This window comes from Dama dama, chromosome 10, assembly GCF_033118175.1.
Source record: "Dama dama isolate Ldn47 chromosome 10, ASM3311817v1, whole genome shotgun sequence".
NCBI lineage: Eukaryota > Metazoa > Chordata > Mammalia > Artiodactyla > Cervidae > Dama > Dama dama.
This window is the reverse complement of record NC_083690.1, coordinates 22,181,607-22,204,299: the sequence shown is the minus strand read 5'-3', so window position 1 is coordinate 22,204,299 and position 22,693 is coordinate 22,181,607. Positions and strand designations below refer to the sequence as shown.

The window sequence follows — 22,693 nt, the reverse complement described above, 5'->3', positions numbered from 1 at the left end:
TGGAGTACAGAGCACTTGAGCTTCAAAGGAAAATTACCCATTATGTAGCGAGCACACCTTTCCAGTGCCTAGCCTTTCCTTCACTGTCCTAGAGATGTCTTACAACTCTGTTAGTTGTAGGTAACTGACAGCTATGCAAATAATTCTTGCCTATAAACATGCAAATTGGGGAATTCCCTGGTGGCCCTAGTGGTTAGGACTCCAGGCTTCCACTGCAGCGGGCTGGCATTGGATCTCTGGTCAGGGAACTAAGATCCTCGTAAATCTCACCAAGAGGCCTTAAATGAAAAGGTAAAAAGCAAATGAATAAATATATAAAATGCAAATTAACTGAGCTACTTTTGTGTCTATTTGCACATCTGTTGCAACATTCCTTTATTCTGTATAAATTTGCCCTTTTCCTGACTTCTGTTTTGAACGGATTGTAACTCTGCTTGGTTTCCTCATTTAATTAGCGTTAAATACTTAACATGTGTTCATTTTATAATGTATGAGAATCATGACTTTTTTTTGTGGCGGGGGTGGTAGTGGTGGCGATTATCCTTTGACACAATGAGTAAGTGCCTAGCACGCTCATGGTGTATTCTGGAGAAAATAGAGTACAGAGGTAGGTGGTGGTCCGGAAAGACCGTCCGGAATAAAAATGCTAGCGAATTCGTTATCTGAGACTCAGATTAACGGGGCTCTCTCTATTTTTCTGGCAGGATTTGCGAGGTTGACTTGGCGAATTCTGATCTGGTTGCGAGTCTGGATAACCAGCCCGCGAGGCCGCCTAGCGCTGAGTGGAAGGCTTTCGGCGAGGCTGAGCCCACCTGCCGGGGCCTGCGCGGAGGCGGGACCCGGTCGGTGGGCGTGGCCACGCAGGCCCCGCCCCGTCACGTGCCGGCCCTCGCCTGCCGCGTCGGCAGCCCCGGAACGCTGCAGACGCCGGCGGCTGAAGCGCAGGGGCGGCCGCGGCCTCGGCGGCGGGGGCTGGGCCCATGGCGACGGCGACGGCGGTGGCGGCGGGGGCCGGGGCCGCGGCGGGAGCTGAGTCGGCCGAGGGGCCCCGGGGGCCGACGCCGGCGCTGGAGCTATGGCTCAGTGAGTAGCCGGGGCCGCCTCTCCGCTCGGGCGCAGCGCTCCACGTGAGGCCTCGCTTCCCGCCTCCCCGGGCCTTTCTTCTGAGGCTGGCGGGCGGGCAGGTGGCCTCGGGGAGGCTGGCGCCCGAGGAGGGAGGCAGGGCCCGGCACGGCTGGGAGGATCTCATTGGGGGCCCTGGAGAGGAACCCCAGGAATCTGCCGCGGCTGCGGACCCGAGGCTGGGCGCTCTGCACCCCCCTGCCCCCATCGCGGTGCATAAACACTGTTAACAACATAATGGCTACGGTTTATTGAGCTTCGCTTTTATACCAAACACTGCTAAAGGGCATTTCAGCCACTGTTAATCCTTATTACGACCCCTAGAGACAGCTTCGGTTACTAACCTCGTTTTAGAGATGAGCACTTTTAGACTTAACTGTGCAACACACCCATCCTCTGGGAAAGAGCTCTCTCTGGCTCCCGACTTTAATGTAAAAGAAGCTCTTTAACCTTTTGTGCGAGTTCCTTCTGGCCGGACTTTTGTTATTGTCTCATGTAAGACTTGGCAGTCCTAGGGGTAGTTACTGTCCCTGCGTTACCGATGGGGTCTTGAAATTCCAAGAAAATAAAGCATATACTCCTTATATAGGGCTCTGCCGTATTGGGCTCTGCCGGGTGCTGGGAGTACTAAGATGCCTAAGGCAGAGCCCTTGCTCACAAAGATATATTTAAGTAGGTGATAGCCAATAGTAGCAGCACTTTGTTACAGTTAAGGCAAATGGGAGGGATACTGGGGTTTAAGGTGCAGTGGTTGGAGTTGGTTTGTTTACGAGGGGATTGTCTCGAGGGACATAGCATTTGAGTGGACAATGGAGGCGATAACATTTCAGATGCAGGAAACTGCATGTGTAAGAGCTGGGGGAAAGGAGAGTGTGGAGCATTCTGGGAAGAAGGAAGTCTGCTGCAGGAGTGCTAAGCCTAAAGAGACTGCATGGCTTACTGGGGCGAGATCTTCAAGGGTCTTGTGGGCTGCAGAAAGAAGTTCAGAGTTTATCCTTGATTTAGTCGGGAGGAGATGTCAGAGCCTGGAACTCTGATCAAGTGTGCATGCATGCTCAGTCTTGCCTCACTCTTTTGCGACCCCGTGGGCTGTAGCCCGCCAGGCTCCTCTGTCCATGGGATTTCCCAGGCAAGAATACTGAAGTGGGTTGCTATTTCCTACTCCAGAGGATCTTCCTGACTGTCTCCTGCACAAGCAGGCAGATTCTTTACTGCTCTGCCACCTGGGAAGCCTCTCTGATCAAGTACCTCTGTTAAAAGCATCGCCTTGCAGCTATGTGAAGAGCTGAATTGGTTAGGGATGGGAGAGTCCAGGCAGAGAGTAGACGAAAAGCTCTTCTGGTAGTGTGTCGGGGCTGAAGTACCAAGGTATTGGGATGGAGAGTAGAAATAATTAGCTAGTTGGATCAGCAGCCTTAATGCATCAGGATAGAGGCAGGGGACCAGAGGGATCTAGGTTGGACTGCAGGTTTCAGGCTTAGGTAACTGATTGGTTACAGTTGCTTCACTTACGGAGTTTACGGTGCTTGTGGCACAAAGAGAAGCTCTTTGGGCAGTTGGTTGGCTCCAGAGAGGGTAAGAACTGGAGGTCAACTTGAGACCTTCAGTTCATTAGCAGTGAGCTTGTCTGTGCGCATTAGGAAGAACAGAGTTTGCGCATGGAGCATGGAGAATCTCAACATGGAAGAAGCAGGATTCGGGGAGGGGGGGTGCTGGGGTGGGAAAGCAGTGCTGAGAGAAGGTGGAGCCTGCAGGCTGCTGGGAGGCAGGGAGCCACCGGTCTCTAAGGAAGGTATAGTTGGTAGGTGGTTTTGCTGCTGAGAAAGAGAAGGAAGATGGGGGAACTGAAAGATTACTGAGTTATCTCAGTGTTAAACAGTGGGGACAGAAAGAAGGTGGTTGACTAGGAGGCAGTGGAGTTGCAAAAGTCAAGTGGGCTGGGTTAGAGACCAGCCAGCCGCTGACCCACGTGGGGGAGAAAAAGGGAACTAAGACTGTTTAGGAGGGGGTCCTTAAGCTCCAGCTGTTTTAGGCCATTGTGGTCCCGAAGTGCTGAAATCTTCCAGTTGTTCGGGTAGGGCTAGAACCTATACCAACAGCACAGACCCCCTTCCCAGTCCGGCAACCAAAAATGCCTCCAGACATTCCCAGATATGCCCTGGGACAGAGGGCCCACCCTTCCCCTCTGCACTGAGAGCCTCTGAGTTTGGGCTTTGGAGTGTTGAGTGGATTTCAGAAATGTATCTTGTAGTCTTTGTGGTTGTTCGGTTTCCACCTCCCTGCCCCTGCCCGCCGTAGGAATAGAGAAAGGAAACTGTTGAACCAGACTTGTGGGTGCTGGGGCACAGTGGAAGTGGTACGTGGATGGACGTGCGCTAGAGAGGCTGGTGGTGGGGCAAGGACTTGGAGTGTAGTTGAAGGAGAGTCCCTGAGTCTAGGCTGGATGGAGAAGGAAGTCACTCCAGGGGCCCATGAAGACCCCAGAGCTCATCTTGCTGATGGGTGTTAGCTCAGCAAGCAAGGCAGCTGTGTCCCTAAGGCTGGTATGTAATAGCATGCCCCCCTGTGGCTCAGATGGTAAAGAATATGCCTGCAATGCGTAAGACTCAGGTTCGATCCCTGGGTCAGGAAGATCCCCTGGAAAAGGAAATGGCAACCATTCCAGTATTCTTGCCTAGAGAATCCCATGGAGAGAGGACCCTGATGGGCTACAGTCCGTGGGGTCCTAAAGAGTCAAACACGCCTGAACGACTGACAGCTTGGGGTTGTGAGGATCAGGGGAGTTCGTGCATCTCAAGTACACGGAACAGTGCCTGTGCGCAGTGTTAGCTATTATCATCACTAGTCTTCTTAGTGAGAGTGGCAGAAAACGAACTCATACTGTTTGCCAGAAAAGGAAGAACATCGGACCTGGAATTGGGAAGTAGTTCCCCAAAGGAATGCCAGGAACCTGTTTCACCAGAAGCTCAAGCTTTAAAAATACAAGTAGCAGCTTCTGGGCGTTTTGCAGCACCACCACCCCCCCCCCCCCCCCAACACACACACACTTAGTTTATTTTGGGCGTTGTTCCACATGACTGCATTTAGAGCTGCCACCTCCTTGTTAATGAAAAGCCTCCTGTGCCCGGTGGCATGGGGTGGTATACTCGATTTAACCAGCGGGGTCTTGAGCTATTAACAGCATGGCTGGGGCCTCTTGGTCTCAGCTCTGCTAGTGCTGCCAGGAAGGCACTAGCTTAGCTGGATGCTCTGTAATCTTCTTCCATCTACTTGGACCTCCTCCCAGGTGATAAGTCCTGTCTTCCAGCCTCACTTTTCTGCCTCCCTCGGGGATGAGAGTGGTTTGGATTTCGGGTCTATTTATATTCTCCCAGCTTCTCTAGGACTGAGCCGATGCTTTATCTTGGACCCATCGTTCCTATAGTGGATCTTGGCCTTTCAGCACTGCTTGATGTCAGGGGTGGTGTGTATCTGCCCCACGCTTGAGCAGTGCATGCTCACTGCCGAAGGATTGAGTTCTAAGTGTTCTCAAGGTGACTGCTTCCTCACAGCCCCAGGGCCCCCCTGACCAGCACAGGCTGCTCTTAAGCCAGGGTCATGACCCTGGGGGTGGGGTAGTGGCTGACATGAGACGATTTGGCTTTTGAATTAGTCACTGTTAGATGAACCATTCAGGGAATTCCCTGGCGGTCTAGTGGTTGGGATTTAGTGTTTTCCCCGCTGTGACCTGGGTTCAATCCCTGGTCGGGGAACTGAGATTCTGCAGACTCACAGCAGGCTCCCTAACCTCCCTGCCCCAGCCCCGGGGTGGGGGGGCATTTCACTCAGAGCTGGAGGGTTCGACTGTCTTTTTTTTTTTTTAATTTTTAAAAATTTAAATTAAAATTTAAAAATTTTTAAAAATCCTCTGGGAATTATTGTCTCTGGACCTGCTCAAGGCCACTGGAATAGCTTGGCAGGATGGAATTAGGTGTTTGGAGACCCAGTTATTTCAGAACTGGAGTAGCCATCTCCTGGTGTCAGCAGTATGTCCAGCCAACTGGCCAGACTTCGCGTAGTGAAAGATGAATCATTCGTTCATGAGTAGATATCCTTGCTGATGACTGTCTAGGCTGGGGTGTGGGAAGGTGAATGAGACAGGCCTCCTACCTGCCTTAGGGAGCTGATAACTTAGTGGTAAAAAGGTCAAAGAACCTAGTTCCCAAAAGAGGCCCTGTCTTTGTCAGAGAACTGAAGACTTATATTTGGGCCCTGGAATTGGGCAGACTTGAGATTTTTTGTCATTTTCCTGTTTTGTGACTGGGCAGATTTCTTCATCTATAAAATGCTGAGCTAACGTTAGTACCAGCTTCAGTTTTCTGAGGATTACAGGAAAGGGATGCTAGGAAAGCACTCAGCATCATGTCTGACACAAAGCAAGTTCTTAAAAAACAAAGTGTGTGTGTGGGGGGAGCAGCAGCTCTGACCATTATTGTTATTTGGGAGCTGTGAAAAACCTTGAGGGAATCCTTATGATATAGATATAGCAAATAAAAACGCTTACTTTATAGTGCTTTTTGCTGCTTTGCCTTGGTTATGGGTTTAGAACATTATTTAAGCTTGTAAAGTTTTTTATTCCCTTCCTTCCTTTGCAAAACCTGGTGACTTGGTGGTAGGGGAGGAGGGAGAGAGCTGGATTCTGCTTGGTAAACAGGGTCCTGCTTGCTCTTCTCTGCCGCTGGGTCATAAAGCACGGGTCCCCAACCCCCGGGCCACAAACCGGTACCGGTCAGGTTGCAACAAGTAAGGAGCCAGGCTTCACAGTAGGAGGTGAGCGGCGGGTGAGCCAGTGAAGCTTCATCTGTTAATATTTGCAGCTGCTCCTCATCATTATTACTGCTTGAGCTCCACCTCCTGTCAGATTAGTGGTGGTATGAGGTTTCATATGGGTGCAGACGGTAAATGTAACGCCTTTGAATTATCCTGAAACCACCTCCCCCACCCCACCCCCTCCTCGTCTGTGGAAAGATTATTTTCCATGAGACTGGCCCCTGGTGTCCAAAACGTTGGGGAACTGCTGTCACAGAGTCGTGTGTTGAGGTCTGAAAGTCTTTGAGGTGTCAAGCTTGACCTTGTCGTGAACTGAAGCTTTATGAAGTTTTAATGATACAGAAAGAAGTAGTTCAGATGAGTCAGATCTCCCTTTTTCATTAATTTTTATTGGAGTCTCGTTGCTTTACAGTGTTGTGTGAGTTTCTGCTGCAGCCAAGTGAATCAGTTATGCATATACATATATCCTCTCTTCTTTAGATTTCCTTCCCTTTAGGTCACCACAGAGCATTGAGTTAGAGGTCCCTGTACGGTAGAGTCAGATCTCCTTAATCAGACTCTTGAGCATCACTGCTTTCAGTTTATTTTCTGAGTAATTATTTTGTGCCTATGCCTAAGGCACTGTACCAATCATTATAGGAAACGCAGTGCTTCTACCTTGAACAGACTTGAAGTTTAAGTGTACTAAGTCGTGTACATATTTTTAAAGGAAAACGCAGAGACTGTTACAAGATTGTCTGTCTTTTCTTGATCACTTAATGTTTGCTGCTACACTGAGTATTTCAGACACTATCTTTTTTTAAGATTCATTTATTTATTTGTTACACTGGGTCTTCAATGCTGTTTGCAGGCTTTCTCTAGTTGTGGAGCTACTCTGGTTGCGGTGCAGGGACCTCTCATTGCAGTGGCTTCTCTTGTTGTGGGGCATGGGCTTCAGTAGTTGCAGGATGTGAACTCAGTAGTTGTAGGCAGATGGAGTCCTAACCAGTAGACCACCAGGGAAGCCCTAGACACTATCTTTTAAAAATCTCATGACTATCCCACACGGAAGGTAGCGTTTTCCTTATTTTATAGTTGAGGAAACTGGGGCTCTGAGAGTCCAATGGCATGTAGCTAATAAAGGATGGAGCTGGAGATCCCCATCCTAAAAAAGCAGGTAGGATGTGGGTCTTCTGAGATGGAAGAGATGGCTTCTGTTTTGTGGGGGTGGGTGATAGAAAGATTAAGAAAGTCCTTATGAAGTGGCATTTGAATTGGGATTCGACGGGTGAATAGCATTTTGAGAGGTGGAACATAGAGAAAGAGCTTTGAGGAGGAAAAAGGTGAGGAGCATGGGGAGGTTGATAACCTGATTCCTTTGCTTTTCTTGTTGTCTCTGTTCACTTAGGGTGGGGCTGGTGGGTGGGGAGGTGGGGGATTGAGTACCTGTCCTTTGAATCTCATTGTTGAGCTAGGGGCACACGACTTCCACGTGACATAAAAGTGACTGCTGTCTGGAAAGGTAAACTCTAGTCGACTGTGGAGTCTTTTTTTTTTTTTTTAATTATTAATTTTTGGCTGTGCTGGGTCTTCATTGCTGCATGAGCACTTTCACTAGTTGTGGTGAGTAGGGGCAGCTCCTCAGTTGCAGCGGGCAGACTTCTCATTGCGGTGATTGCTCTTGTCGCGGAGAACAGGCTTTAAGTACATGGACTTCCTTAGTTGTGGTTCCTGGGCTCTAGAGCACAATCTCAGTAGTTGCACAGGCTTAGTTGCTCTGCAGCATGTGGGATCTTCCCGGACCAGGGATCGAACCTGTTTCCCCTGCACTGGGAGGTGGATTCTTAATCACTGGACCACCAGGAAAGCGCCTGTAGACTCTTAAGTAATCAGAAGGGAGGAGAATTGGTCAGGGCTGGAGCAGTGGAGGAGGCTTTTGGGAGCAGATGGAGATTCAGAATGACCTTGAGAATGGATAGAGAAGAGAGAAGTGGACATTCAGGCAAAAGGAATAATGTCAGAAGTATGACCATAAGAATTACTTACTTGAAGAGTTTGAAAGAGTTTCTCTGTCAGGACCACTAAGAAGTTTCATTGGAGAGGCGGGTGGTCCAGGATAAGCTGGACAGTGGGGAGTAGGGGAGATGTTATGAAAGGGCAGGACAAAGACAGTCTCGGCAACTACTTTATGAGAGTGTGGCTTGTTTCAGTTGGAAGGCTGGGCCTATGGAATGGGCGTCCTTGCTGGGACAGGGATTCTAGGTGGCAGCAGTGGGAGGGGAGGAAGAAGCTGCTACCATCTAGCACCAGGAAAGTGTCACACAAAGATTCCAGGAACTCAGGGATTGCCCCACCCCTCAGTGGAGTGTGGGCTCACATTAGGCCTTCTAATAAGCCCCCTTTCTCCAGATGTTCCCTGCTCTGGGCTGTGCCCTGGTACGCTTCATGCTGCATATCCTGATTTCATACAAATACCAATGTTCAGTGGGGGAGACCCTGGTGTGACTGGATCTGGGTTCCTTGGGCATATGTGGATGGTAGCAGAGAGAAACGGCATTCTGAGGACCGAAGGCAGGGAGGTCCTCTTGTCAGACAGGATAAGCCCCTGACATGGAGAAGCTGCTTAGGTAGGACAGAGGATTTCAGTGAGTGGAGGCTCAGGTTTCGGCCTGTTACTTCGGGGACATGGTGGGAGCTGCTCAGGGCTTCACTGTAAGTTCTGGTCTTCCTGTCACATGGCCGAGAAGCTTCCAGGTTCTTGGCGTTCCCTGGTGGTCCAGTGGTTAAGAATCCGCCTGCCAGTGCAGGGAACATGAGTTCAATCCTTGCTCCGGGAAGATTCCACATGCCATGGAGCAGCCAAGCCCACACGCTGCATCTTGAGAAAGCCCAGTGCAGCCAAAAAGATGAAAATAAAAAATAAAAAAGAAGCTTGCAGGTTGTGGCCTATGCATAGATGCTGGCCTGTGCCCGTCCTTGTTGCAGGGCCATGGTGGGGGGTCAACACCGGCATGAAGAAGGTGCACGTAAGCCAACCCCTGCACTGGGAATGGAGCCCCTTTCAGGACAGTAGCTTGTTAACCTGTTTGCTCGTTCATGCGGTCAGCAGTCCCTGAGTCATGGGCCATACCCGTGCCTGACAATGACGAGTACTGTTGACCACCCGCCCCCAGCTGTCTGCTTGCTGGGTCCCATCCTCGGGAGGTGTGATATCACAGTCCTTGGCTGTTGTCCTATTTGAGGGGTGGAGATGTGGAGAGGTTTGTATGTTTCCCTTTATTATCCTTCAGTTTTACTTTTTATTTCCTTGACAGATAAAGCCACAGACCCAAGCATGTCAGAACAGGATTGGTCAGCTATCCAGAATTTCTGTGACCAAGTGAACACTGATCCCAATGGGTAAGGTGACATCACACACACACCCTGCACCTACAGGCACCTCAGACTGTGCGTGCCTCTGTTTCTCAGGACTGTTTTACATAGCTCAGGCTTTGTTTCCTTTTTTCCTCCCTCTGTGATCTATTGAGTATGTTATTTTTCTAGAAATCACAAATTCATGTAGTTTTCCTAAAAAAAAAAGTTTGTAGCGCAGTTATTTTAAAATTTTAAAATAATTTTTATGAAACATTACTGCTGAGGAACTAGCTCTCTGAATGTTAGGGATAGAATGTAGCCAGTGTACATAGTAATGTGAAAGATCAGTATGCTCTAATTGAAAATTTTTTTTCATTTAAAGATTATACTATATTTAGCAGCATGTTTCTGAATGTCCCTATCAGAGCCACAGTAGATGCTTTTGTTGTTGTTTAGTCACTAAGTTGTGTCTGACTCTTTTTCGACCCCATGTAGCCCACCAGGCTCCTCTCTCCATAGGATTTCCCAGGCAAAAATACTGGAGTGGATTGCTATTTTTTTCTCCAGGGGATCTTCCCAACCTACGGATTAAACCTGCATCTCCTGCATTGCAGGCGAACTCTTTACTACTGAGCCACCAGGGAAGCTTGTTAAGCTAATTTAAATACAGTCTTTTTTTAAGAAAAAGCAGAGGAAGAGAGGTTAAGATTTTATTGAATTTGGTTTCTGAAGTGTCTGAATGGGAACTTTTTTCCCCACCTATTTTTTGGCCATGAAGCACAGCCTGCAGGATCTCAGTTCCCCAACCAGGGATCAAACTGCTCCCTGCAGTGGGAGTGTGAGGTCTTAACCACTGGACCGCCAGGGAAGTCCCCTGGATAGGAACTTAAGGAGTGAGTCAGTTATCCAGATGTTTTATCTCCATGTTGCTGAATATTCATTTTGAAAGGAACAGGAAGTTTGATTACATTTTCTGCTCCAGGGTTGACTGAGCAGTTCTCAAATGACAAATAGGGTCTGTGCTGCTCTATACCAAGTTAAATACAGGTCTGGGAGCTGTAGGGGTAGGTGGACTGGGGAGAGGATGGTGTGTTCTGGAAGCGTAGCTGTGAGATGTGGGGGTGGCTGGGAGCCGACCTGCTTCGGGGGCTCATGCGTGGTCGTGTGCAGTCACATCCTATCTCTGCTCTGGGACCCAAGCTCCTGGGGGAGAGGGGAATTGACCGAGCACGCTCAGCTAGACCAGTTAGTATGTTCCTCTCTGCCCAGAGTCTTTGTTTTCCCTTAGTTCAACCCATGCACCCTGGCTGCTGGCCCACAAGATCCAGTCTCCGCAAGAGAAAGAAGCTCTTTATGCCTTAACGGTGAGTTTGGCTTGCCTCTTGGCCTTAACTCTCCTGTCCTAGCTAGGAGAGCATTTCAGTGTGGGAAGGAGCCTCTGAGAGGGTCACCTTCCCTGGCCTTGAGAAAGCAGGCTAGAGGGAGTTCTGGGCTCAGATTGCCCCATTCTAGATCTGTTCCTGGAGAGTAGCAGGAAGGAAAGGAAGGCTTTATTTCCTTTTGCCTTTGTTAGACCAGGGCTGGCAAGGTCAAGTGCCCTCAGGGCCAGACTGGTGACATAAGTGAGTGAACCATCTACGGGAGGAACCAAAGAGCCAGAGAGACCACGTCCAGTCTAAAGAGGGCAGCTACACAGCAGGACCCGCTGGCTATTGCCGGGGATGAGTGTGGGCCCAGTGTTGCTAGAACTTCCTGTTTAAGAGAAACCGGAAATCCAGATGAAGTCTCAGAATTTTTCAGTATCAGTGACTGATTTGAAATGTTAATGGTGTGGACCAGAGAAAACATTTACAGGCCCAATTTGTCACTTGAATGCCAGCAGGTAACCCGTAGTTTGACAGTTCTTGAGTATTCCATGTCTGATTTCTGCCTCTAAGAGAAAGAAAGAAGTGATTCTCTGACCAGTTTCACCTGCCCAAAGGGTCTCCATGAAAGGTGGGGTGACCTCAGAGTCCCCCACCGAATGGTTTCCTGGGCACAAACCTGTCAGTTACAACAAGAGGAAGCAAGTGCTTTTTCACTTAATCTGAAAGTCTCACCCTTTCTCCCAAACTTCAGTGTCCTCAGTCTTGAGCCATGGTTCCAGCAAATACTTAGCAGGCTTGGAAGGAGCTCTGGAGCCAATGGCTTCCCCTTCTCATGGGGGTCCTGTGTCTGTGCAGGTGCTGGAGACGTGTGTGAACCACTGTGGGGAGAAGTTCCACAACGAGGTGGCCAAGTTCCGCTTCCTGAACGAGCTCATCAAAGTGCTATCCCCAAAGGTGAGCGCCCTGGGCCTGGCCCCTCTGTGCCACTCACTGTGGGTGTCACTGAGACCTCACAGGTTAAGAGCTCGGCCCTACCTAGACTACGTCCACTTCAGACACCCGTCATGTGTCTCGGGGATCCCCAGGCTACTTGCACTTCTGCCCGACCAGCTACTAGTTCAGAGTTTCCTCTGACCCCCTCTGCCAGGTTGCCTAATTCACTGGATGGAAAGATTCACAGAACTATACAGGAAAGCGCTATACTTAATGATATCCGTTTATTTTTAAAGGATATAAATGAGATACAGAGGCCAAGATCTTGAGGGTGAAGGGGAAGCATTTCCGCATGCTGTCTCCTGTGGAACCTGAGCACACCACCCTCCCAGCACATCTTACGTTCAACCAGGAAGCTCTCTGGACCTGGTGGTTGGAGTTTTTATCTGGAGTTACCTGGGCACTGTTGAGTTAATCAGTGGCCACATGGTTGAACTCAACCTCCCTCCTCTTGCGGGGGTCAGGATGGGGCTGAAAGTTCCAATCCTCTAATCACATGGTCAGTCCCTCCCTTGAAACTAGGTGTCCACCAGGAATGTTTAGCATAAGCTTGGGTATAATCCCTGGGGAGGGCTTGTAAGTAACAAAGACCTTCCTATCACTTAGGAAATTCCAAGGATCTTTGAAGTTCTGTGCCAGGAGGAACTGAGGAGAAGGGTCACGTATTTTGGAAACTATATATATAAGTGTTCTTTTATTTATGAGGATTAATAAATCATTTTATTGATTTTAAGAGGATCTTTCATTAGTGGTGGTAGTATTGATTTTCCCCTGTGCTGTGTCTTGGTTGTGGTGAGCAGGGGCTCCTCTCCGCTTACGGTGTGCACACGTCTCATTGTGGGGCTTCTCTCGTTGCAGAGCACGGGCTCCAGGGCGGACAGGCTTCAGTAGTTGCATCGTGTGAGCTCAGTCGTTGTGGCTCACAGGCTTAGTTGCCCCGTGGCATGTGGGATCTTCCCTGGGCAGGGATCAAACCCATGTTCCCTGCATTGGTGGGCGGATTTTTAACCGCTGGACCACCAGGGATTTCCTAAGAGGATCTTTTAAGAAATAATGATTCAAAACATTTTGAGTTTCAGCAATTCCTTTCACTTTACCTTATTTTCATTCCAAATATATTTTTACTCTACACTCAAAAAAATGAGTGCCCCTAGTGTCTCTAACCTAGGCCAACATATGGTGGGGTTTAATTTTAGTGGCTTTGGAGGTTGACTCCTTGAAGCCCAGAAAGAGTGCTGGGGCTGGGTACCAGATAATTTGTCCTATCACTGTGCCTCACCTCCCAACCAACCTTGAGTGGTTTGCTTCTCAGCTGCCATCTTTTCAGTGATACTGTGGGCTGGACAGTCTACTAATGAAACTGCCCAACTCAGATGGGATTTGAACCCAGCCAAAACTTAGATTGAGACTTGAACCTGTGGGCTGGGATTAAAACCCACTGTCTCTCTCTTTTTTTATTTTTAAATTTGACTGCACCAGCTCTTAGTTGTGGCATGTGGAATCTAGTTCCTTGACTGGGGATAGAACTCAGGCCCCTTGCACTGAGCATGGAGTCTTAGCTGCTGGACCACCAGAGAAGCCCCTGCTGTCTTTTAATTACAATCCGGACTTACTGAAGCTCAGGTTCTTTCTGTTTGTTTTAATTTTTTTTACACCAAAAACATTTTGTAATGAGGTATACCCGGTTAACGATGTTGTGATAGATTCAGGTGAACAGCAGAGGGACTCAGCCCTACATACACATGCATCCATTCTCCCCGAAACCCCACTCTCACCCGAGCTGCCACATGACATTGTGAGGCTCAGGTTCTTCATGTCTCAGCACAGAAGGGATTCAGCAAGAGGCAAAGTATAGCTAAGTAGATTTATTAATACAGAATGCTTGTGGGGGTTGCAAGTGGGCAGGCAAGGGGGCTCTGTCCTGTGAACTAAGTGGGAAAACAGATGTGTTTGTAGAGAGCTGCATTCCGTAGATAGAATGCAGGCTGTCTCAGAAGATGAGAGTAGCCCTTAAATATGGGGTAGTTAGTTTTTGTGGGCTCAGTAATTTCATAGGGTAACAAGTGGGAGGATTAGTCCAACTATTTTGCGAAAGGCGGGATAGAGATTTCCAGGCCTTTTATGGTCAGGTTTGGGACTGTCATGGCTGTGTGTGTGTTGTTAGCTGATGTATCATAATGAGCGTGTAATAAAGCTCAAGGTCTACTAGAAATGGAATCTTGCCACCATCTTGCGCCTAATCACTTCTGACCAGTTTATGTTGTGTCCTGAACATCTGTGTCATTCTTTTAAGGTTATTTCCTGCCACCCTCTCCCCTGTCTCGATAAGGCCCTTCAGCTCAGTAATTCCCTTTCCTTTTTATCTTCAGTACCTAGGCTCCTGGACTACAGAAAAAGTTAAAGGAAGAATCATTGAAATACTCTTCAGTTGGACAGTCTGGTTTCCAGAGGACATCAAGATCCGAGATGCTTATCAGATGCTAAAGAAGCAAGGTCTGACTACATTGCATTCCCTTCCCACAGTGGTTGTTCCTTCTTGCTTTTCGGTACAGTTTGTCATTTTGGGGTGAAAGCTGGAGATCTTGTGTCCAGTAGATACAGTAATCGAGGCTGATGCGAGTCATTTCAATCCCTGAAAGTGGGCAGGCCTTTCCTTCTGGTTAGCAGGAGTTGGGGCTTCCCTGATAGCTTAGTTAGTAAAGAATTGGCCTGTAGAGCAGGAGACCCCGGTCCAGTTCCTGGGTCAGGAAGGTCTGCTGGAGAAGGATGGTCTACCCACTCCAGTGTCCTTGGGCTTCCCTTGTGGCTCAGCTGGTAAAGATTCAGAAGGAGTTGAGCTGGGTTTGAGATGGTTGTTGCTATAGTTACCCTTACTATACCAGGTTTCAGATTCCTTTGGTGTTGGCTTGTGTTTGAGGTAGGGGCTGATCGCCTAGAGAGTTTCTCACAGTATCTACTCTGCTCTCAACTTTGGGTCTTCCTCTTGCTCTGCATTTCAGAAGAGTTCTTATTCCATTGCCTGTCCTGACAGTAGACCCTTATTACTTGTTCCTTGATGCCCTTCGCCTGGCGCTAGTGGTGGTTCTGTTCTGATTAAGCCTTGGTCTTAGGAAGGCCTGTGTCCCTGGTCTTGAAGGGACTTGTTTGTGATCCTGTTCCACCCCATCTCGGGCTGGGGCCAGGACACGTTGCTGTCTCTCCCGCAGGGGTGCAGGCTTTTCTGTTCTTTTTTTCCAGCTGCCGTAGGTTTTCACCACTCTTCTAAGGACCGCAGGTGCGTTGTCCTTCCCCCGGCAGTGTGAGGCTTCTCTCTGAGGAGAGAAGGATTTCGGTGGGCCCTCAGGCCTTTCCCATTCTCTTTTTGTGACGCCCTTGGAGAATGAACCTGTTCCTCTTGTGAAGTGAGCTCCAGAGTGTGTCCTGGGAGTCCACGTTCCTTTTCTCTCAGGCTCTGTGGGAGGAACCAGATTTAGGATGGGCTATTTTTTTTCCCCTGTCACATGCACCCAGTATTTTTATGAGTATCAAAGATCCTGCACTAATTTCTGGGCCCTGAGGGGTTGTCTACCTGCATTAAGTGGTCAATATTTGTACAGTGTGGGGACCATAGACTGCTGGTCTCAGGGTCTGCCTCTCCTCTGATCTAGTTGCCTGTGACCATCCCTGGCTTGGGATTCTCCCAGGAGAGGATGCAGAGCCTTGATCACGCCATGGGTGTTTCCCTTTAAGGTCGCTGACAGTGTCTTCCTGTTGGGAGATCAGGAACCAAGGATTTCTGGACTTTATACTGGATCCTGCTGAAGTCAGCATTATTTATATCAGCATATCTATGAATTGGATTTTTTTAGGAATCATAAAGCAAGACCCTAAACTTCCAGTGGATAAAATCTTGCCCCCACCTTCTCCCTGGCCCAAGAGCTCCATCTTCGATGCTGATGAAGAAAAGTCAAAGGTAAGGAGCTTCTGCCTGACCACGGAGGCCAGCCTGGAGTCTCAGCCGACCTCTTCTTTGAGGGACTCCTCTCCAGTACCCTCTGATCTGAACTGGCATATGGGGAGGTGGGGTGAGTTCTCTGGAGCAGAGAGAGGTGTCGTAGGGTCTGTGTGTCTTCTTCATGGACAGGTCAAATAAGTGACCTGTTCTTTGGGTCTTCCACCTTATCCGTTCAGTGTTCCCAAGGGAAAGAAGGTATGAAAGGCCAACCCTAGTGGGTAGTGTGGGGGGTCGGTCATATCCAGAGTGTGTGTGGTGTTGGGGGAGGGGAGTGGGGAGGAAAGCATGGGTTGCACGTTGGCTCAGATCAAAAGAAAAAGCATCTGTAAGGCCGATCTCACCCATTTTCCTTCCGTTCCTGCCTCCCAGTATTGCTGCTCCTCAGACATCATTAAGGAGAAGGGAGGGAAAAGCAAGATGGTCCAAACCTAGGCCAAGACTCAGGGATAACTCCAGGGTACCTCCGAAAGGTGGCGGTGCTTTTGGTCATTACTGTTCTCGGTCGCTGACAAGGTCTGGTGAGTGTAGGACCAGGAAGACTGTAGTCCGAGGATGGGTCTCTTCGGGTACCCTCTGCCTTCCAGCCGCACCTGTCAGCTGTCCTCTTCCCTTGGATCTAGGTGCTCGCTGTGGGCAGGATGAGCAGGGCAGTGCTAGGCTCTGGGCGGCTTTCTCTCTGGCTGCTCTCCTATGGGGGCCTCAGGAGGAGCAGGGGAGGAGGTGTGGTGTGGACTCCTGAGAAGGTCAGTCTGGTGTCAGCTTGGGCCAGCTGCTTAGACACTGCGGTGCTCAGAAAGATGGCTCTCCGTCTTTCTTGCCATCCATCCAATGAAGAGTGAGTGCATGTCAGGCATTCTGCTAGGCATTGGGAGCAACGTGGATGAGATTCTCGAGGTCTCTCACATCAGAGTGTGTGGTCTAAGGCTGCCTCAGCACTGCTGACGTCGTGGGCCAGTTAACTTCCTTGTTGGGGGCTGTCACGCACTGGGAGGTGGGGTGTGTAGGTGGCCCTGACCTCTACCCGCTGGATGTCAGAACTGCCCCCAGTTGTGACCACCGGCAATGTCTGCAGACTTGGCCAGATGTCTCCTGGGACATCCATGTCCATTCCCGTTGAAACACCAGTGTTCTTTGGGGAATGTCACAATTGTTAAATTATCGCATCATCGTGAGGATTTGGTAAGGTAATGCGTTTAAATGTGTGAGCTGTTGTGATGGGTAATTCTGCTGTTGCTGGTGCTATTGCTCTGGGCCATCTGACCTGGGGAATTAGTTTCACCGAGTCTTGTTCTCTCTCTGCAGCTTCTGACAAGGCTTCTGAAGAGCAACCATCCTGAGGATCTTCAGGCTGCAAACCGGCTGATCAAGAATTTGGTCAAGGAGGTGGGCATTTTCCAGGGGGTTCTGCAGAACCAGCATTTGATAGGGGCTGGATACTGTAGGGAAATCCCCCGGAGGAGGACATGGAAACCCACTCCAGTATTCTTGCCTGGAGAATCCCATGGACAGAGGAACCTGGTGGGCTACAGTCCATGGGATCTCAAAGAGTCGGACACGACCGAAGCAACTTGGCAGCAGGGACAGTGTGTGTGTGATTGAGGGTGGGGGGGCACAGTTAGCTGGAAGAAGAGACAGCCGCCTAGCCCTGAACCAGGGAACAGCTGTGAGCTCCCTGAAGGGCAGCAAGGTGGTGCCTGGAAGCAGAAACTTCTGTGTGCTGCCATGTACTTCTGTCCAAGAGCTCAAAGCATTTCACAGACCCCAGTTTCTGGCTTAGTGAACAGTGTTGGTGTGGAAAGAATCCAGGTGTGGGAATTTCCTTTCCAGAGGGATAGAGGCTGGTGATAGAGTGGACGCATGCTCCCCATTGTCTGTCCCAGGAATTGCAGACCTTGAGCATCTTCTTGCCCGCTGAGTGAACACTCCACCCACTCAGTGTTTTGGTGGCTTTCCTGAGCTCTGCACAGTACAGCATGCCTCCCCCGGCGCACATTCAAGCTTTACCCAGAGCATCTGTCCCTCACTTCATCCTCTTTCTCCCAAAAGGAACAAGAAAAATCAGAGAAGGTGTCCAAGAGGGTCAGTGCTGTGGAGGAGGTTCGGAGCCACGTGAAGGTGCTGCAGGAAATGCTGAGCACGTACCGCAGGCCGGGGCAGGCCCCGCCAGACCAGGCGGCCTTGCAGGTACTCTTCAGAAACAAAGTCAGGAAGGACTGAGTATGACTGACATACTAAGAATATGCACAGATTTCAAGAAGCCCTCACACAGTCAAAATAATGAGCGTGTTCCTCACCCCCTCAAACTTCCTCATTCTCCTCCTTCTGTTCCTCCCCCTCTCCCAAGCAACCACTGATTTGTTTTTTCCCTTCTAGTTAGTTTGGGGCTTCCCAGGTGGCATTAGTGGTGAAGAATCCACCTGCCAATGCAAGAGATGCAGGGGACACATGTTCCGTCCCTAGGTCGGGAAGATGCCCTGGAGGAGGAAGTGGCAACCCACTCCAGTATTCTTGCCTGGAAAATTCCACGGACAGTAGAACCTGGCAGGCTACAGTCCATGGGGCTGCAAAGAGTTGGACATGACTGAGAAAGACTGCTGATTAATTTACATTTCTTAGACTCTTATATAAATGGAATGATACAGTATTCCACCCCTGCCTTTTTTTTGGGGGGGGAGGGGGGGTGGTTAGGTTCTCTCCTTTGGAGAAACTGTGGTTTGTATGTACCACAATATGCATATCCATTTGTCTATTGATGGGTATTTGGGTTGCTTACAGCTTCAGGTGATTATGAAATAAGCTGCTCTAAACACTTGTGTTCAGAACCATTTTGTGTGAACATATGTTTTCCTTTCTCTTGGGTGAACGCCTCAATGTGGGATTGCTAGCTCATATGCTGGGTGTATAGTCAACTTTTTAAAAAGTGCCAGAGTGGTTGTATCATTTTCTGTTTGTGACAACAGCGTTTCAGAGTTCCCATTTCTCCACATTTACACATCTTGAGAGCCTTCTTTTTTTATAACGCACTTACTGAGAGCTTTATGTAACAAACTGTGTTTTTTAGGTCGTGTATGAGAGGTGTGAAAAGCTGCGGCCCACCCTGTTCCGGCTGGCGAGTGACACCACCGACGACGATGAGGCCCTCGGTACGGTCTTATCCCCCAGGCGTAGACCGCGCGCTCCGCAGAGTGTAGGACCCGCGTGGGGCTCTCTGACTGCCGTGGGGCTTCCTCTGTGCTGCTGATGAGGAAACTCGACGGTGGCTTCTAGGTGTTCCAGTGGTTGTGCTTGGGGATGGCATGACCTGTGTTGATTCTTGTAATTTTCAGAGAAATCTAGGCTTGAGCAAGAAATGAGCAGCAGGTCTGCAAGCATAGAAAAGGGTGGAGGTTTACCATGTCAGTTGGGTGTGAAGCGGGTAGAAGGAAGAGCAGCTCCCACGGAAGACTTGCAGAAAGACTGACCGTTGAGAGGTCTGAGAAGCAGCTGCGAGGGACGTCTGGGAGATTTCACACCCAGAGTGCCTTCAGGGGCTGGGTTGGGGAGCCTCAGCGAGGTGGTCAGTGTGGAGTGAAAGGCGCATGGAAGAACTGTAATCCTGTACACAAGTATAGAAATGGTTGAAGCTTTTTATTTAGTGGGAGATCTCAGAAAGCATAAAAGGGATTCAACTCCATATCCTCTTCCCTTTTCGTTCACAATTACCAGCTCATAGTCAGTCTTGATCTTGTTTTACCTGTACTGTGCTCTCCCTCTGTCCTCCCCCTCCCCACACCCCCAGATCTGTTTTTAAGCAAATTCCAAACATTTCGGCGTAATCTATCAGTGTTCAGATTTTCCTGGGCATTTCTCTCTCTCGTCATCTCTTGCTGACCCTTTTTTTTTTTAGTTTGTTTTAAATCAGAACCAGAAGGGAAAACCATGCTTGGTATTTAAGTCTCTTTCGGTGGCTAGCCTCCGGTTTTGTTTTTTTTTTTTTTAATTTCATGCATGAAAAACATGTCCTTTGCCTTACAGAGTTTCTCTTGGTCTCAGTTTTCTCATGGCATCTCCCATGGTGTTTAATGTTCCTCCATTCCTGATATTTCTGAAATTCCTTATTTCTTATAAATTGAATCAGGAGGCTTGTTCAGATTCAGGTTCAAATGAAGGTGTGTGGGGAAGGAACAAGAATGCATCATAGGTGATCTTACAAGGCCCATGGTGTCTGGTTTTCTGGGGTTTTTTTATGATGTAATTATTCAAAGCCTGTTATTTTCTCTGGTTGCAGTGAAGTCAAAATGAAATTTAAAACACCTTGCACATGCCAAATACAACATTCAGCCTCTTGTTTGTTCACTTCCATTCAGTTTAAAAATTGATAGGAAATTAATAGTTGGTCACTCTTGAAGGCTTTTCCTAGCACGGTGGCCTGCAGTGTTACAGCCCCTGCCCCTGTCGCTATTCTCTCTCTCCCAGGAGAGATTTTCTTGCAGGTAAACCAGACCATGAGATGCCCTTGACATTTTTGAAATCCACTGCATTTTTTTATTTGGATGTTTCAATTTGGATGTCCAATTTTCATCAGGAATGCTTGATCTGTATTTAGATTTTATGAAATTTACAGGTGAAAAAGTAGATTCATGTACCAAATTGTTCCTTACAGACTTTCCAATGACTAAATAAAGTCCCAGAAATGTCTTTTAATATTTTATTTGCATATTGACGAAGGAGCTTTAAGTTTAAATTTTAAATTAAAACGAAGTTAAAGATTTAGTTCCTCATTTGAAAGGACCGTATTTCAAGTGTTGGCCGTCAAATTGGGCAGTACAGACCAAGAAAGTGCAAAGATTTGGTTCCTCCTCCAACTTGAGAAGGAAGCGTTGAGGCTCAGCGATTGAGTGACTGGGTCTGCCAGGGGCCTGATCTCGTGACCTGGGGGCAGGAGGCGTGGCCATACTGAACCTGGTAGAGCTGTGTGGTTGCTGCTTTGAGGATGGCTTAAAAAAGCCTGAGATTGTTGGTTGCTCACCGGGGGATTCTGATTTTTCTCTCGTTCTTCAGCGGAGATTCTCCAGGCAAATGACCTCCTCACCCAGGGCGTTCTGCTATACAAACAGGTGATGGAGGGCCGTGTCACCTTCGGGAACACAGTGGCCAGCTCTGTGGGAGACATACCTGTGTCCAGAGGTATGTGCAGAGAGCCTCTTCCGCCCTCTGCTGTGGGGTGGCCTGCAAATCCCAGCAAAGAGCTGACTCCTCGGAACATTCTGGGTTATGGTATAGATATGAGAACACACACCCTCTCTTCCCTTTCCCTTGAGAACTGGTTTTATGTAGCCAGCCTCTGCCCCACATGCCGTCACGGATTGACTGCTGGGCAACAACTAGCTTTTAAACAGAAGTGTGTGGCTACTCCGTGCCCAGGTTCAGATCGTGCCTCTCGTGAGTGCTTACTTAGGGGAGCTATGCACCAAAGAAGATTGACCATCAGTGGTTCCTAGTGCCGGGCTAGCTAAGTCAGAATCGATCTATAACAGTGGTTGAAATGCAGATTCTTAGACCTTTCTGAACCAAGATTACCTGGAGCTGGGCCCCAAATTTTTATCAAGCGCGTGAGATGATTCTGATAAGCTGTGGTCAAGACCTCAAAGGTCTCTGAGCTGGAGCAGTCTGCTCTGCTACTATCCTGGTTGGATGGACCATCAGAGGATTCTGTGATGGTGGGGATGGGAAGGCAGTTTCTTTGGCTGCCTTGTATTTCAGATGCCACTCGAGGCTGTGAGTCAAGCCAGCCAGCGGAGGTGGAAGGTTCTTCAGGGGTGTGCTAAGGGGGGACCGTGTGATGTCTTTTGATTGGGAGGAGGCCTGAGGGAAGTGGAGCCTTCACTCATTTATTTTTCTGTCTGTTTTCTAGTCTTTCAGAATCCAACAGGCTGCATGAAGAACTGCCCCCTGATTGACCTGGAGGACAGTGGGCCTGAGCAGGCTGGGACAGTGGCGCCGTCTTTACTGCATCAGGACCTGGCAGCCTTGGGTAAGGGTAGTGTCTGGGGGGAACCGGCACAGAATGGTCCTGACTCCCAGGGAGAGAGCAAGCCCATTCCCTTTGGGGAGTGTATGCCTGTTTTTAGAAAGAATTGGGTTATACTGGGAAGTTCAGAAAGGTCTTCCTTGTACCCAGTCTCAGATTTGCCATAAATGAGTTGAATGAGTTCCGGTAATTTGCTTTGTCTAGGCTTTCTAAATGTTCTAGAAAGGATGGCATCAAGTCTCCAGCTTGTATCAGGTAGAGATACTGATGTACGTCTCCACTCTGTTCCTCCCTTGCAGGAATCAGTGATGCCCCAGTTACCAGCAAGGTAAGGAGGCACTTCTTGGGGGCTGGAGAGGAGAGGGGAGGTCCCTCAAACCTGCCTGCGTGAAGGCAGCGCCACCCAGGGGAGGTTGGAGGGTGACAACATAGCCTGGTGGCTCCTGTGGCCTCGGAGGTCCAAAGCCTCTTCCTCACTTCCGCTCTCTCGCTTGAACCCCTGGAGGGAGCCGTGTTTTTGCTCTCCTATCCCTGCCCTCTTCCGTTGTATCCAGACTCTGGCTTCCCAAAGGTCTGCTCAGGAGTCACCCCCTCTCGCCCTCTCTCCACCTGCCTGAGGACACGTGCTTAGCCTGCTCTGCGGTGGCTTTGGGGTCAGGAGAGCTGGGCCCAGGTGTCACCACGGCTCACACTCATTCACACGCTGCCCTCACTTTCGCCATTCCTGGTTCGGCAGGTTGCAGGGCAGAATTGCTGTCAGGAAAAGACGGACCCCGCCAGCAGTGCGCTGCCAGCTGGCGGTGCTCAGAGCCCTTCTGCAGAAAGGAACCTGCTGGACCTCCTCTCCCCACAGCCGCCTCCGGGATCTCTGTGAGTCTGTGGCAAGGAGCCAAGAGTTGCTCCTGGGTGCAGGTGGCCGGGCTGCCGCTCTCCCGGAAGGCTGCACTGGGTACCCCTTTTACTCCCCATCCAGCCCGAGTCAGGAGAACTCGCGTTTTGGCCAGGACCTCTGGGAAGGGGTTTTAGGAGTAACATCAGCGGTAGCTAATGATGATTTTTTTGGTC

General features: G+C 49.3%; 1 protein-coding gene across 1 annotated transcript in view; it reads left to right on the top strand.

Moving 5' to 3' along the window:
- Positions 1-965: 965 nt before the first annotated feature.
- Positions 966-22,693, top strand: part of GGA2 (golgi associated, gamma adaptin ear containing, ARF binding protein 2) — a 29,094-nt gene continuing 7,366 nt past the window's right edge. The window contains exons 1-13 of the mRNA XM_061153007.1: positions 966-1,083; positions 9,225-9,309; positions 10,553-10,628; positions 11,487-11,585; positions 13,994-14,117; positions 15,473-15,576; positions 16,921-17,001; positions 17,665-17,802; positions 18,680-18,761; positions 20,659-20,784; positions 21,512-21,631; positions 21,928-21,956; positions 22,365-22,498. Coding sequence (XP_061008990.1) covers positions 981-1,083; positions 9,225-9,309; positions 10,553-10,628; positions 11,487-11,585; positions 13,994-14,117; positions 15,473-15,576; positions 16,921-17,001; positions 17,665-17,802; positions 18,680-18,761; positions 20,659-20,784; positions 21,512-21,631; positions 21,928-21,956; positions 22,365-22,498 — 1,301 coding nt within the window. The 5' untranslated portion in view covers positions 966-980. The remainder of the gene's footprint in view (positions 1,084-9,224; positions 9,310-10,552; positions 10,629-11,486; positions 11,586-13,993; positions 14,118-15,472; positions 15,577-16,920; positions 17,002-17,664; positions 17,803-18,679; positions 18,762-20,658; positions 20,785-21,511; positions 21,632-21,927; positions 21,957-22,364; positions 22,499-22,693) is intronic.